This window comes from Hippopotamus amphibius, chromosome 3, assembly GCF_030028045.1.
Source record: "Hippopotamus amphibius kiboko isolate mHipAmp2 chromosome 3, mHipAmp2.hap2, whole genome shotgun sequence".
In the NCBI taxonomy this organism is placed as follows: domain Eukaryota; kingdom Metazoa; phylum Chordata; class Mammalia; order Artiodactyla; family Hippopotamidae; genus Hippopotamus; species Hippopotamus amphibius.
The window spans coordinates 129,999,344-130,012,161 of record NC_080188.1 but is presented as its reverse complement, the minus strand read 5'-3'; the positions used below and the strand labels follow the sequence as shown (position 1 = coordinate 130,012,161).

Genomic DNA, 12,818 nt, shown 5'->3' with positions numbered 1-12,818 from the left:
CCGTGGTCGGGACGCCCACTCTGCAGTCCCCCAGTCAGAGGCACCTCTGCGATACCGAGAGGCCCGGAGCACACCTCTGAGAGTGGGCTCTGACCTATAAGGAGCAGCCCCCTGCCCTCCCCGGGCCCCAGCTACCCACGAGCTTCACTCACCTGGTCAACTCTGTCCACCTGGACACCAAACTTGCCTCCAAACCCCCGGACGGAGTCAACCTGCGAGCAGTGCTTGGCGAGCTTCGACTGGTATTCGTGCCCGACGGCGGACTGGAACAGGGCGCAGAAATAAAGCCTCAGGTGCCCACCAGCACCGCCACACTGCCCCGCCCCCGCCCCCACCCCCCACGCAGGGCCTAAGGGCGCAGCCCCCACGTGCGCTCAGCGTGGCTGACCCAGACTGAAACCACTCAACGTGGAAGTTAGCCCAGGGGGAGCTGCCTCCCGGGGGCATCAGAACGCCGGGGTCCCCGCCCAGGCCTTCCCTGAACTCTCTTCGCACTGGGCTCCCCAGAAGCCGCCCAAGAACCCGGGCCACGGGGAGGCTCCTGATGGGACTGTGAGGAAGCAGGAGGCCGGACCCCCTTGGGAAACCACAGAGCCAGCCGCCTGCAGCACGACTCCTAAGGTCCGTTTCCGGGAAGACTGCTGGCAGGTGGGACGTTTTCACACCCAGGGATCGGGACACGGCACGCACTTGTTGGCTAACACGGCCGGGTGTGCTGGTCACGCCACGCGTCCACCCCACGGGCAGCAACACGAGTTTGGCGACCTCTGCTCAAGGTCATATGCCGACCAAGCTGTCCACCCTGGGTTTCCACAGCACTTTCCACTGTGGGTTCAGCAAACCGGGGCCCGGGGCCCACGGCCCACGTCCAGCACCAAGGCTTTTTGTAAGCAAAGCTTTCTGGACCACACCACACCTGCTCATTTTACAGAACACCTACGGCCGCTTCTGTGTCTCGACAACACAGCTAGCTCAGGAGCCGCCTGAGACCCCACGGCAGCCGAGAAGCTGCACGTCGTATCCACTCCCCAGACTCTGAGCGGTCCAACCTCCCAGGCCCCTGACCTTGGGGTTCGGCACCAGGCTCTCAGGCTCCCTCAGCAGGATGGACAGTGGTCACGGACCCCTTTCCGGACATCGAGGACACAGGACATGTGACAGACACGTGACCCAGTGCGGGGCGAGGACGAGCACCTCCAAACCCTAATTCTCACTCCTGGGACGTGCCCCCACCACGGCCACTCCTCCAGCGAGGGGCCTGCCAGCGCACCACCAACGCCCTTCCTGCCTGTTTGTCCAGGACTTCTGCAGCTGGGGTCAGGGTCACCACCACAAGTGACAATTCTGCAGGCAACTCCGCATCCACTCTCCCCAGAGGTTTTTTACTTGAAACTTCAGAGCCACGACTTTCTCTCCTTCCGGGTTCACTCCAGCGCCCAGAGCTAACAGCCGATCCACGGCTCCACAGCCTCGGCAAACTCCCATGGCAGAGACTCCCCACCCGCAGCTTCTGGGGTCTCACCCAAAGAACAGCAGCAGCACCATGCGGAGAGGACCCCCCAGCGGGACTCTTCATCACAAACAACTTACAAGAACACAGTTTTGAAAACATGCCCAGTGACAGCTTAGTAATTTTTCCCACTTTTTTTTTTAATTTGCAAATTTGATTTTTCTTTTTTCTTTTTTCTGGCTGCATCTTACGGCACGCGGACGTTCCCCGACCAGGGATTGAACCTGCATCCCCTGCAGTGGAAGCGCAGAGTCTTAACCACTGGCCCACCAGGGAAGCCCCGATTTTTCCAACTTTTTGATCAAAAGAGATTTATCCCCAAATTGCCCTTGATTTTATGCTGACTAGACCACACTTATTATCAGACAGTCAGCACTGCGCAGGGTGCTGCCAGAAGCAGAGGTGTACCCTCCGGTCTGGACGTGCCTGGTGAGGAATGAAGCCTGCATCCTGGACCACAGTCCCCGCTGAGCCCTGACAGAGGCATGCGAGATGCCTGGACCACAGTGTAGATGGGATCCCAACAGCTGTTGCACGTTCCGGGTCCACGGCCCTCTCCCAGGCAGGTGCCTGCCCAAGACGTGTTTTATTCCGGAGGTCTATCACGCATTTTCAACACACAAATCTCTGGGCTTTTTCTTTTTTCAATTTCCGGAGAGAATAAGTTACAAATAGCTTATGGGTTATTTGTTTGGGTTGGAATCTTAGTTTTCTGTTTTTGTTTTTGACATAGACCATTCTTTTAAAGTCTTTACTGAATTTGTTACAATATTGCTCCTATTCTATTCTACTTGGTTTTTTGGCCACAAGACACATGGGATCTTAGCTCCCCGACCAGGGATCAAACCCACACCCCCTGCATTGGAAGGCAGATTCTTAACCACTGGACCACCAGAGAAGTCCCATGGAATCTTAGTTATTCCTGACAACAGGCTGGTCCAGTGGTGCTCAGGTGAGCTGACAGGTGTGCAAGGAGGTACCGGGGAGGAAGGTACTGGGGAGGAAGCGCCAGCCGGCAGTGACACCCCTGCGGGATCTGCCTGAGGGGAACCACTGGCTACACCCAGCTGCAGTGAGAGCTGGCTTCCCGGAGCCGTTGGGTGCTGTTAACGCCCCAGCAGAGGCTGGCTCTGGGCACTCACACACCGTCCACCGAGTGCCTCCACGACACCAGGCGCGGCACAAGGCAAGGACAGCGCTTCCAGCCTCGACAGGAAGGACAGCACGACGCAGGGTGACGCTGACAGAGGACGGCATGGAGAAGCATGGGGAGAGGCCAACGTGAGCCGGTGGGAAGCCCACTGGACCCAAGCGGCCCAGGCCAGAGGTGCTGGGGTGAGATGGCTGGCACAGTGCAGCCTCGGTGGCAGCGGAGAAGCCAAAATGACGAGGGCTTCATTGTCCTCACCCAGAGCTCCCTGGACAGATTCTCAATGTTTTCCCCAACATATCATGTTTCCAGCCCAGAGCTGGGGACCCAGATTTATACTGAATTTCTCTTTGCTTCATCTCCCCATAATCCTGAGAGCATGGGCTCTGTCAGGTGGGAAGGGCTTCTACCTACTTGATGCTTTCAACTCCCGAAACACATGGGGCTTCTGCCTGCTTATGCTACGAAAAGCCACCAAATTTTTTAGAATCCAAGGATGGTTCTGCTCCCCTTTCCTGTGTGTTGTCCAGACGTCTCCGGGAGCGACGGGGTCACTGGGGGCGTCCCTGACTCTCTCCTGCAGACTGCCTTCATCAGACTCCATCTCCAGGCTCGTTTTGGACGTAGTGTGGGGTGCCCACAGGTCCCCAAGTATCCACTCTGTATGAACACAGCCTTGCCATTCCAGGCCCAGCTCACATACCAAGTCCAATCCAGGCACAAGGGGGACGGGGTAGAATTACAGCCTGGAACCTGACCCTAGCTGATACCCCTACACAGAATAAAGGCAGACATCTCGCGTTACCAGCCTGGGAAACCCACCTCTCTGGGCACGCCTGCAGACCTGCTTCAGTGCAGACACACGCAGATGCGCGACGGTCCCCTGTCCTCGCTGCAGGGTGGACACCAGCCCCTCAGCTGACCCAGCCCTTCTCCGAGTGCCAGCAAAGACTGTGGCATTGGTTAACAACCTCAGTCTCCACCCACCTAGACCTGCCCACCCCTAGCCTCGTGGGCAGTGGCTTGACGCCAGCACCCAGGGTCACCTCCCGAGTTCACTACATGTGGGAAGGACATCAGCACCCCTGCTGGCTGAATTTCCACCCTCGATGCGCAACAAGGCCCACAGACCCGACTCCAGTCTGCAGGTGGGCACCACTCGGGCCACAGGCCACACCGCCGTGGGTACGCCCACACCTGCAGCCAGGCTGCCTCTGGGCCTCCGTCCTGGTCACGGCCACCCTCTGGCAGAAGCTGATCTCCCACTCCAGGCCTCCCAACACACCACCCGCACACCAGCAACTAAGAGCAGTCAAAGATCTTCCAAAAACGGGAGCCCTTTGCGGGTGAGGCCAACAGAGACTACCTCTGGCCAATCTCATGCTTGACAAGCCAGCCTCAACTTTTCATCAAGCGGGAGGCGTAAGTGACCACTCTGCCGACCAGTCCGGCACCAGGAGCCCGCCATGACGTGGCCAGGCACTTACTTTGTCCATCCTGTCCTGCTCCACGCCAAACTTCCCTCCGTAGCCGTGTGAGGCTTTGGGTCCCGTCTCGAGCTCCTTCTCCTTGAGGGTCTGGTGTTCTTGAAACACATTCTCTCTCAGTTTATGGATGCTTGGAGGAAAGAGGTGGAAGAGGAATACGTGGGTCAGACAGGTGTACTTCCCAGGAGGAGGGACACGTGCAGGATGGTTCGTCCCGGCAAATCTGCAAGGCTTGGCTCCTCGGGGCTCCCCCATCCCCGCCTCCCTGCGCTGGCTCGACGGTTCCGCCAGCCGGCCGCCCAACTTCAGCAGGTCTCAGTCAGATGCAAGTTAATGGAAATAAGAAACCAATCCAAACACATGCACTGAGTCATCTCAAACCCCCCACGGGGAGCTGGGCTGATTCTTCCACATGGAGAAAAGCTCCCCAGGGCTTATCAGATACCTGACTTGGGAGAGCTAGCTCTGTAAATGTCACCAGAGGCGGAGGGGAAAACAGAGTCAACAGTCCCGCCCAGACAGCCCAGGACAGAAGCCCAGAGACAAGAAACACTCAGACGGCTTCTCTTCGCTTGAAGTACTCCAGCTTTCCATTCCAAGGTGAAGTGAGAGGCTATCAGAATTTACAATGTGAAAACCATTTTTACTTTAAACTCTGGGAACAGTGGGACAGATCACAAGATGTAGCCAAAACCGAGCAAGCCAGCAAGCCTCTGCAGCTGTCACCTCCAGGAGACCCAGTGCAGCACGAAAGCCACCTCACCGGGTACTCTCTGCCGGGGGGGGGGGCCACACCCACCCCTCAACCTCTGGACAACAATCCCAGAAGTTCGCCTGCAAAACCAACCAGGATGGCCACCTCCCAACCCCTGGACAAGCAGGGGGAAGACGACCAGCCTCCCAAGAACGTGGAAGGAGCACAGGGCACCAACAACTGTCCTGTCCCCACGTGTTCTCTGGATTCTAACCCACCGGGAGGCTGCCTGACCAGAGAGAGTTCCTTTCTTCTCTAGTCCGCCCTCCCCAACAAGTTCAGACACCTCAGGGAACAGCAGAGATGAGAGGCCCTGATGACATCACCAAGTCAGAAGAGAAACTAACGCCCACAGCAGGTGACCCGAGGCAGCCCCCAAGGCAGAGCCCGGCTCGGCTCCTCTGACCAGTCCCAGGCCCTTCCTCAGGGTCTGGTGTGGAGGAGGTGGGCTCAGCGACTCGGGAGGGAGGGAGGAACCCTGGTGTCTAACGCGTCCACACTGCAGACTTCCCCTCCTTTTCATCAGGGATGATTTCCTGAATCTTTCTCAGCGGAGAACAGCTTCCTTCTCCTGCAGAGATCCCAGGGCCAAGGAAGCCCAGCTCTCTGCAAATGACCAAAGCGGGTCACCAGCCCGTGAAGACCCCTCAAAAGAGGGCCCGGGAGCACACGCTCTGAAGCCGGCACAGCCAGAGCTCATTCTGGAAGCCCCTCTATCTACACCTCCCGACAAGAAAGTGAGCTGAGGGAGCCGAGCCAGGCGCCTCTCCTCCTCCGGGCTTCTGCGACAACACAACGCTGAGAATTCAGCTCATGGTGTCCAACCAATGATGATAAAATCGTAAAATTATAACAAAATAATAAAAATGAAGGGGGGGGTGTTCACAGTCTAAAGCATTCAAAGACACCTCATGCTTTAGAAACCTCCCATCAGCAGAGACAAGACCTCAGGGAACTGTGCTCCTTGCCAGAAACCACATTGTTGAAAAGCAAGCTCTGGAATCAGAAGTACAAGTCGTGTGCAATGGGAATTCTTAAGTTACTGAGCACGTGTGTGTAGATACACATCCACAAACACACACATTAATACATACGTCAGGTCCCACATTCACCTACTGCATAAATATCAAGTCACAAGACAAAACAAAGGCCACCCCAGCACACGGAGGCGTGACCTTCCCTCCTGCCCCGGCCTTGTCTCTTCCTCTCCAGAACACCCTTCTCCCACAGATACCGAGACAGTCTCTTACTTGATGTGCTCCTGGTGCCCAGACCCCTGCACGGTTTTTGCCCCCCATCGCTGCTCTTTCTCACTCACGTCATTCTGAAAAAAAAATAAATGACAAGTACACCCTACACCCTGGATCGTAAAACAAACACCCCTCACCCACCCCCGCCCCAACCCAAACCCCAGGAGATGGGCACACAGGCAGACGGGTGCCTCGTACCACGAAATCGGGGTCGGTTTCCCAGTCGTCAGCTCCTGCGTCGTCCTGGGTGATGGACACGGTGTGGCCGGCTGAGGCTTTCCACATCTGGAAGAGCACCGCCGGGGTTACATGGGCCCGGGAGAGCCCCGCTCAGAGGCCAACGCGGACACCTCTGCCTGGGACCCCACAACCTTGGCCAGCACAGGTACAAGGTGGTGGCGGGGGTGAATCAGGGCACCGAGCTCTCAGATTTATTTCCAGATGTGACCCCTGCCGTGTCACCTGGGCGAGGAATCAAGTGCCACCGGGGGGACAGGACCAACAAAGTCGCTTCGGGGCCATCTGGAGCCTTGTTCCCCCTGACCAGGTATACGGAAACACGGCAAGAGTTTCCCAGACATGAATTGCTCTTGACATGATTTTTGAGAGCCGACAGACTAGGCTCAGCCCCGGCAGGCACAACCAATGTGCCCGTCCTCAGATGCAGAAGCAGCGGCCTGAAAGCTTAACAGTTTGCCCCCCGCCCAAAGCCAAGTCTGCCCCGTGGCACCACACCATACTGGAGAAGGGGCTGCCCGCATGCAGGACTCCAGCTGCCTAGAGTTTCAACCACCGAGGAGATGGTTCCACGAAAGGACGGAGCCTCCAGTGAGCTCACTTGCCCCCAAAGGCAAAGGTGTCCTGGCCTGAGACTTCTCCAGACCAATGGGGCAAACACTAGCAGAGCCTACTCTTCACCCATGGGCAGGTGGGCACTTCCAGGCCCTCCCTCACGTCGGGCCCATGGGCTCCCCCACCCACCACGGGACGGAGAGAGGGGCCAGTGGCTGCTCCGAGAGGACAGAGACGTGCCAGGTCCCCCGCTCCAGAGTTCTGCAGGGTCCCCTCCACGTCCCACACCACAGGCAACACTGGAAACTGACTTTATTTTTCAAACAAGGATGTTTCCTCCCAGAAAGTTATCATCCCTATCTCTGCAAACCCAGCAAGAGAACACCCCTGGCTTTCCTTGTCACAGGGGTTTTCCTGCCCGCCCAGGGGAGAGCACAGGAGAAATGTCCACAGGGCACAGACCTTACCTTTCCAGATGAAGATGGAAGCCACTCAAAAAACTCTGTTCAAAACACGGTTATCCAGCAAGGAACTTCCGAGCATTTGGGAATGGTTCTGTCTGTAAAGAGATTAAGGGTAAAAAGCTCAGAAGGACGTGTGCTCACAAGCACGTCTTTATGTGCAGAGATCCTCTGAGAACACCGCTGAAATCCTCCCAAACATAACGGGGTTGCGTACTGCAACCTGCAAGGAGGCTGGGAAGAGCTGCATTTTACTAACCAAGCACTAGACTGATTTTTAGCCACAATGACAAACTACAGAAAATAAAGAAGTTCCAAAAGATTTACCACTGTATGAAGTTTCTCCTTAACGCAAGCAGAAATCATTGTCTCAGCTGCTAACATACATTTCCTGTTTGCTGAAATCCTGACAGCTTTCCATTCTGGTTCATCTTAATTTGTGACTTTGCTAAAAATAATAAAGTTCCATTACTCTGGGTTTTTTAAAAAAAAAACAGTAACATAAGAGAAGCACTCCCTGAAGGAGGGGATCATGGCGTGGCTGGGATAAAACCCAGCATGGTGACGGCTATCGGAGTGTGAAGAGGGGCGACTCGAGAGCAAAGGAGAAGCAGGCTGCATCTCTAATGAATGGGTATGGTTACTGCACGAGACCAAGACGCCAACTCCCCAAGCCACCAGCTCAGCACCTCTTCCCTAAGACCATACAACACAGCACCGCCAGACATGACAGGTGAATACTGTCCCCTTGTCCAGGAACAAACCAGTCACAGGCACAAGCCATCTGTACTGGCACACGGCTTGGCATGCATTCAGGGACCAGAGGGATGATGCTGTGGCCTTCCTCACACTCAGCTTCCCCTCTGGAAACCCTAACCTCTGCAGGTTGCTGAGTACATTCTGGGTATCCCAGTTGTCAGCCAGCATCTAAGAAAGTCTACCCAAGGGCAGCCAGTGATAGGCTCAAATCTACAATCATTTATTACCTTCAATATTTTAAGTTTTTGAAAAACCATGGAAAAATCAAACATTTTCAACTGTTTGAAAAAGTAAAAGGCTGGGTTTTTGTGTGTTTTTTTTGGTTTCAATTTCCTTTTGGATCCAAAGACAATGCCTCTGGACCCCTCCCTCACACCACACACAAAAATTAACTGAAAAATGGATCAAAGACCTAAATGTCTGAACTAAAACTACTAAATTCTTAGGAAAAAACGTAAGCATATATTTTTATAACCTTGAACTGGCAATAATTCTTAGATGTGATAGCAAAAGCACAAGTGAAAAGAACTCTTACAATTCAATGATAAAAAGGACAATTAACCATATATTTAAACAGGAAAAGGACCTTGAACAGACACTTCTCCAAAGATAAACAAACGGATGATAAGCTCATGAAAAGACAGTACCATTAACCATCAAGGAAATGCAAATCAACACCACTGAGATAGCACTCCATGCCTTCTAGGATGGCTACTATCAGATCATAACAAGCTTGGTGAGGGTGTGGAGAAATCAAAACCCTCTTATGTTGCGGGTGGGAATGTAAAATGAAAAAGTCTGGCAGTTCCTTGCAAGGGTAAACACAGAGGCACCACGTGTCCCAGCAATTCCAGTCCTAGACATATACCCAGAGAAGTGGAAACCTCCACAAAGAATCTGTACAAGAATCTTCACGGCGGCATTACTCCTAACAGCCCAGAAAGGAAAGCCACCCAAATGTCCATGTTACATAACAGATACATAGCTGACAGTCTGTCCATACAATGGAATATTATTTGGCAATAAAAGGAGTGAAGGATTGACAGGCTACAACATGGGTGACTCTTGAAAACATTACGCTAAGTGAAACAAGCCAGACACAAAAGACCATATATTATACAGTCCCGTTTATATGAATGGCCAGATCTGGCAAATCTACAGAGACAAGAAGTAGATTAGTGGCTGCCTAGTGTTGGGGGGTGGGGTGGGGGAGGGGGACAGGGACAAGGTTTCTTTCTGAGTTGATAAAACCACCCATGCTGAATTAGCTTTCCATTAACCTCACCCTCTCCAGGGTAGCAAAAAACAAAGGGAACAGAAAGGCATCTGGGTAGCCAAAACAGACATCACAGGGCCCATTCTCTACATAATTACTCAGAGGGCTCCCCCTCACCTGGCCTGGCACAGTGACTCGAAGCACTTGCCTGCACAGTAAAAGACAAAACCCCTGGTCGACACCGGCCCTAGATCTCAGGCCGCAGGACGCGGGCCAAAGCAACACGAGGCAGAACACAGGGCTCACAACCATTCTCTCCCTCAACCATGAGCTTCCTGAACCCCTACTGCAGGCACCGACCAGAGATCTGAATCACCAATGACGTTCATCCAATTTAAAAGTGTTTTACAGGGACCTCCCTGGTGGTGCAGTGGTTAAGAATCCATCTGCCAATGCAGGGGACACGGGTTCGAGCCTGGTCCAGGAAGATCCCACATGCTACGGAGCAATGAAGCCCGTGCGCCACAACTACTGAGCCTGCGCTCTAGAGCCCACGAGCCACAGCTACTGAAGCCCCGGTGCCTAGGCCCCGAGCTCCGGAACAAGAGAAGCCACCGCACTGAGAGGCCTGCTTGCCAAAACTGAAGAAAGCCCTCCTGCATCGACAAGACCCAACACAGCCAAAAATAATTTTGAAGACCCAACACAGCCAAAAATAAGTAATTTTTTTAAAGTGTTTCACAGATATGTTCCCCAGAATGCTTCAACTAAAAAAAGTAGTGGGGGGCAGACTGCCAGTTCCTGGGAGGCACAGCATCAAAGACGACCCTGCATCCCCAGCTCTTTACCCTGGTTTCCGACGTGGCCTCTAGGACCCCTCCCTGCCCCCAGGGCGTCTGGAGAGGAGCTGGCCTGCCGCTGGCACCCGCGGTGACTCACCCCGCGGTCGGGCCCTGCCCGGCGCAGGCCTGCGGGCCCGGAGGGTTAAGCCCCGACCAAGCTCCGCGGCCCCCTCACACACCCCTCCTCGAGCCGCGTGCAGCGGGAGGTGGGTGCCTCCCCCCTCCCCGGGCCGGCCCGACTCCAGGCGAGGAAGCCCTGCCCCCCTTCACCGGGACCCTCCGCGGGGCCGTCGGCTCCCGTGGGCCCCCCCCCCCCCAAAGCCCCTCCAGGAGGCTCCCAGCACACCGGCGGAGGGGCCGCTCCAGACCCCGGCCCCCCAGCTCCGCCGCGGCGCCCGTCGCGCTTCTCCAATGACCTGATGGCAACACCTCCCGGTGGGTGCGCCCGGGAGCAGGGCGGGAGCAGCCCAGCCCGGCCGCGGGGGACCCCGGGGCCGCCCCTCGGCCCCCCACCCTTCCCTAAACCCCGGGGCCCGACCTCTGCCCCTCGGCCCTCTCTCTGCCCCCGTCCCCTGACCCTCCAGGTCTTGGACCCCTCCTGCGGGGGCCCTCTCCTACCCTAGTCCCCCTCGGCCCTCCCGCCCCTCCCCCTAGCAGCCCAGGCGCCCTCCCCTCAGGCCCCGGACCCCTCTGCGCCTGGCCCCCCCGCCTGCCCCGCCGCCCCACAGCTCCGGGCCCCTTCCCCTCCATCCCCCGACCCCTCAGAACCGCGTGCCCTACCCCTGCGGCCCCGGCCCCTTCCCGCACCCCCTTCTTGGACCGCAGCCCCTCCCTCCAGCCCCCACTAGGGCCCAGCCCCCTCCCCTCGGCCCCCCGCCACCCCATCCCCTCCCCTCGGGACCCCACCACCCCATCCCCTCCCCTCGGGCCCAGCCCCCTCCCCTCGGGACCCCGCCACCCCATCCCCTCCCCTCGGGCCGCAGCCCCGGGCCCGGAGAAGTCTGGCCCGCGCTCTCCCCGCGCCCGAAACCGCGAGCGGAAATGCGGCGAAGCCTCTGCGGCCGCGGCTTCCTTCCCGTTTCGGGAGCTGGCGGCGCCCCGGGACCGCAGCTGGGGAGCTGGCCCTCCCCACCCGGCGCAGGCCGCGCTCGCTCACCGTCGCCCACGGTCCGTCCGCTCCGGCCTGGCTCGGCCCCTACGCCGCCGCGCCCGCCGCTCCCAGGCGCCCCGCTCCACTTCCGGTACGGCGGGAGGGGGCGGGGCCGCATCCGGGTCCCCGAGGCCCCGCCCCCGCCGGCGCTCAGGCATCCCAGCTGGCGCAGGCGGCACGGCGGTTTGCGCGGTCCAGCCCGGGAGGTCGGCCCACGGTCCCTCCTGTCTGCCTGGTCCACGTGGCGCGGGCGCGAGCTCCCACCGAGCGCCAGCCCGCAAAGCGCGCCTAGAAGTGAGATGACTGTACCGAGTCTATGCACGCAGCGCCCAGACGCAGAGACAATGCGAGGTGGTATTCCTGGATTCGAAGCACTGCCCGAGGGGACAAAGGGGAAATGAGCCGGGCAAGGGGACAATGCCAAGGGCTCTGAGCCCTGAGGCCACAGGAGGTAACTGGGACGGCCGGTCAGCTGGGGGGACCGGCGGCCTCCTCATCTATCCATCCATCCATGCGTTACCCATACACACACCATCCATCCATTCATCCGGAGAAGGCCAAATAGTATCAGGAATAGAGATCAGCAGAATAAACGTGGACCTTGCTCTCAGAGGCTTCTTAGCTTCAAAGAGGAATCAGGCATTAATCAGATAGTTATGTAATTAGGAAACAACATAAATGCTATATAAGTCGAAGGTCGCGACATTATGCTGGGGAGAAGGTGGGAACTGAACTCATCCGGGAGATCAGAGGTTTCTTTGAGCGATTAACATTTGTGCTAAGATCTGAAGGCAAAATAGAAGTGAACAAGGGAAGAATTTTCCAGGCAAGAAGAGAGCCCGTGCAAAGGCCCTGAGGCAGGAAAGGTCCTGCCACAGAGAAACCGAAGGAAGTTCAGTGTAGCACAAGTGTGGTGATGAAACGGAGCAGTGGGGTGAGATGGGGCCAGGTCATGTAGACATTGGGAGGGCAGAGCAAGGACTTTGGTCTTTATTCTAAAAGAAATGGGAGAGAGAGAGGATTAAGATGGCGGAGTAGGAGGACGTGCACTCACTCCCTCTTGCAAGAGCACCGGAATTACAACTAAATGCTGAACAATTGTGGACAGAAAGACACTGGAACTCACCAAAAAAGACACCCCACATCTAGAGACAAAGGAGAAGCCTCAATGAGATGGTAGGAGGGGCGCAATCACGTTAAAATCAAATCCCATAAATGCTGGGTGGGTGAACAGTTATATTGCAGAACAAGCTGGAGAACAGTTATACTGCAGAAGTCCACCCACTAAAGTGAGGGTTCTGAGCCCCACGTCAGGCTTCCCAACCTGGGAGTCCAGCAATGGGAGGAGGAATCCCCAGAGAATCAGACTTTGAAAGCCAGCGGGATTTGATTGCATGACCTCCACAGGACTAGGGGAAACAGAGACTCCACTCTTGGAAGGCACACA

At 56.5% G+C, this 12,818-nt stretch overlaps 1 protein-coding gene across 7 annotated transcripts in view; it reads right to left on the bottom strand.

Moving 5' to 3' along the window:
• Nucleotides 1-11,474, bottom strand: part of CTTN (cortactin) — a 29,972-nt gene extending 18,498 nt beyond the window's left edge. For 4 of the 7 annotated variants that reach the window (XM_057726632.1, XM_057726634.1, XM_057726635.1 and 1 more), the window contains exons 1-6: nucleotides 11,378-11,474; nucleotides 7,411-7,502; nucleotides 6,350-6,436; nucleotides 6,152-6,225; nucleotides 4,148-4,277; nucleotides 153-263 (exon numbers count right to left, since the gene is read on the bottom strand). In XM_057726632.1, the coding sequence (XP_057582615.1) occupies nucleotides 153-263; nucleotides 4,148-4,277; nucleotides 6,152-6,225; nucleotides 6,350-6,436 (402 nt within the window). In that variant the 5' untranslated portion in view covers nucleotides 7,411-7,502; nucleotides 11,378-11,474. Of the gene's footprint in view, nucleotides 1-152; nucleotides 264-4,147; nucleotides 4,278-6,151; nucleotides 6,226-6,349; nucleotides 6,437-7,410; nucleotides 7,503-7,731; nucleotides 7,871-11,377 lie in introns of those variants that run through there. The other 3 variants (XM_057726633.1, XM_057726638.1, XM_057726637.1) reach the window with 3 other exon arrangements.
• Between the last annotated feature and the right edge of the window lie 1,344 nt (nucleotides 11,475-12,818).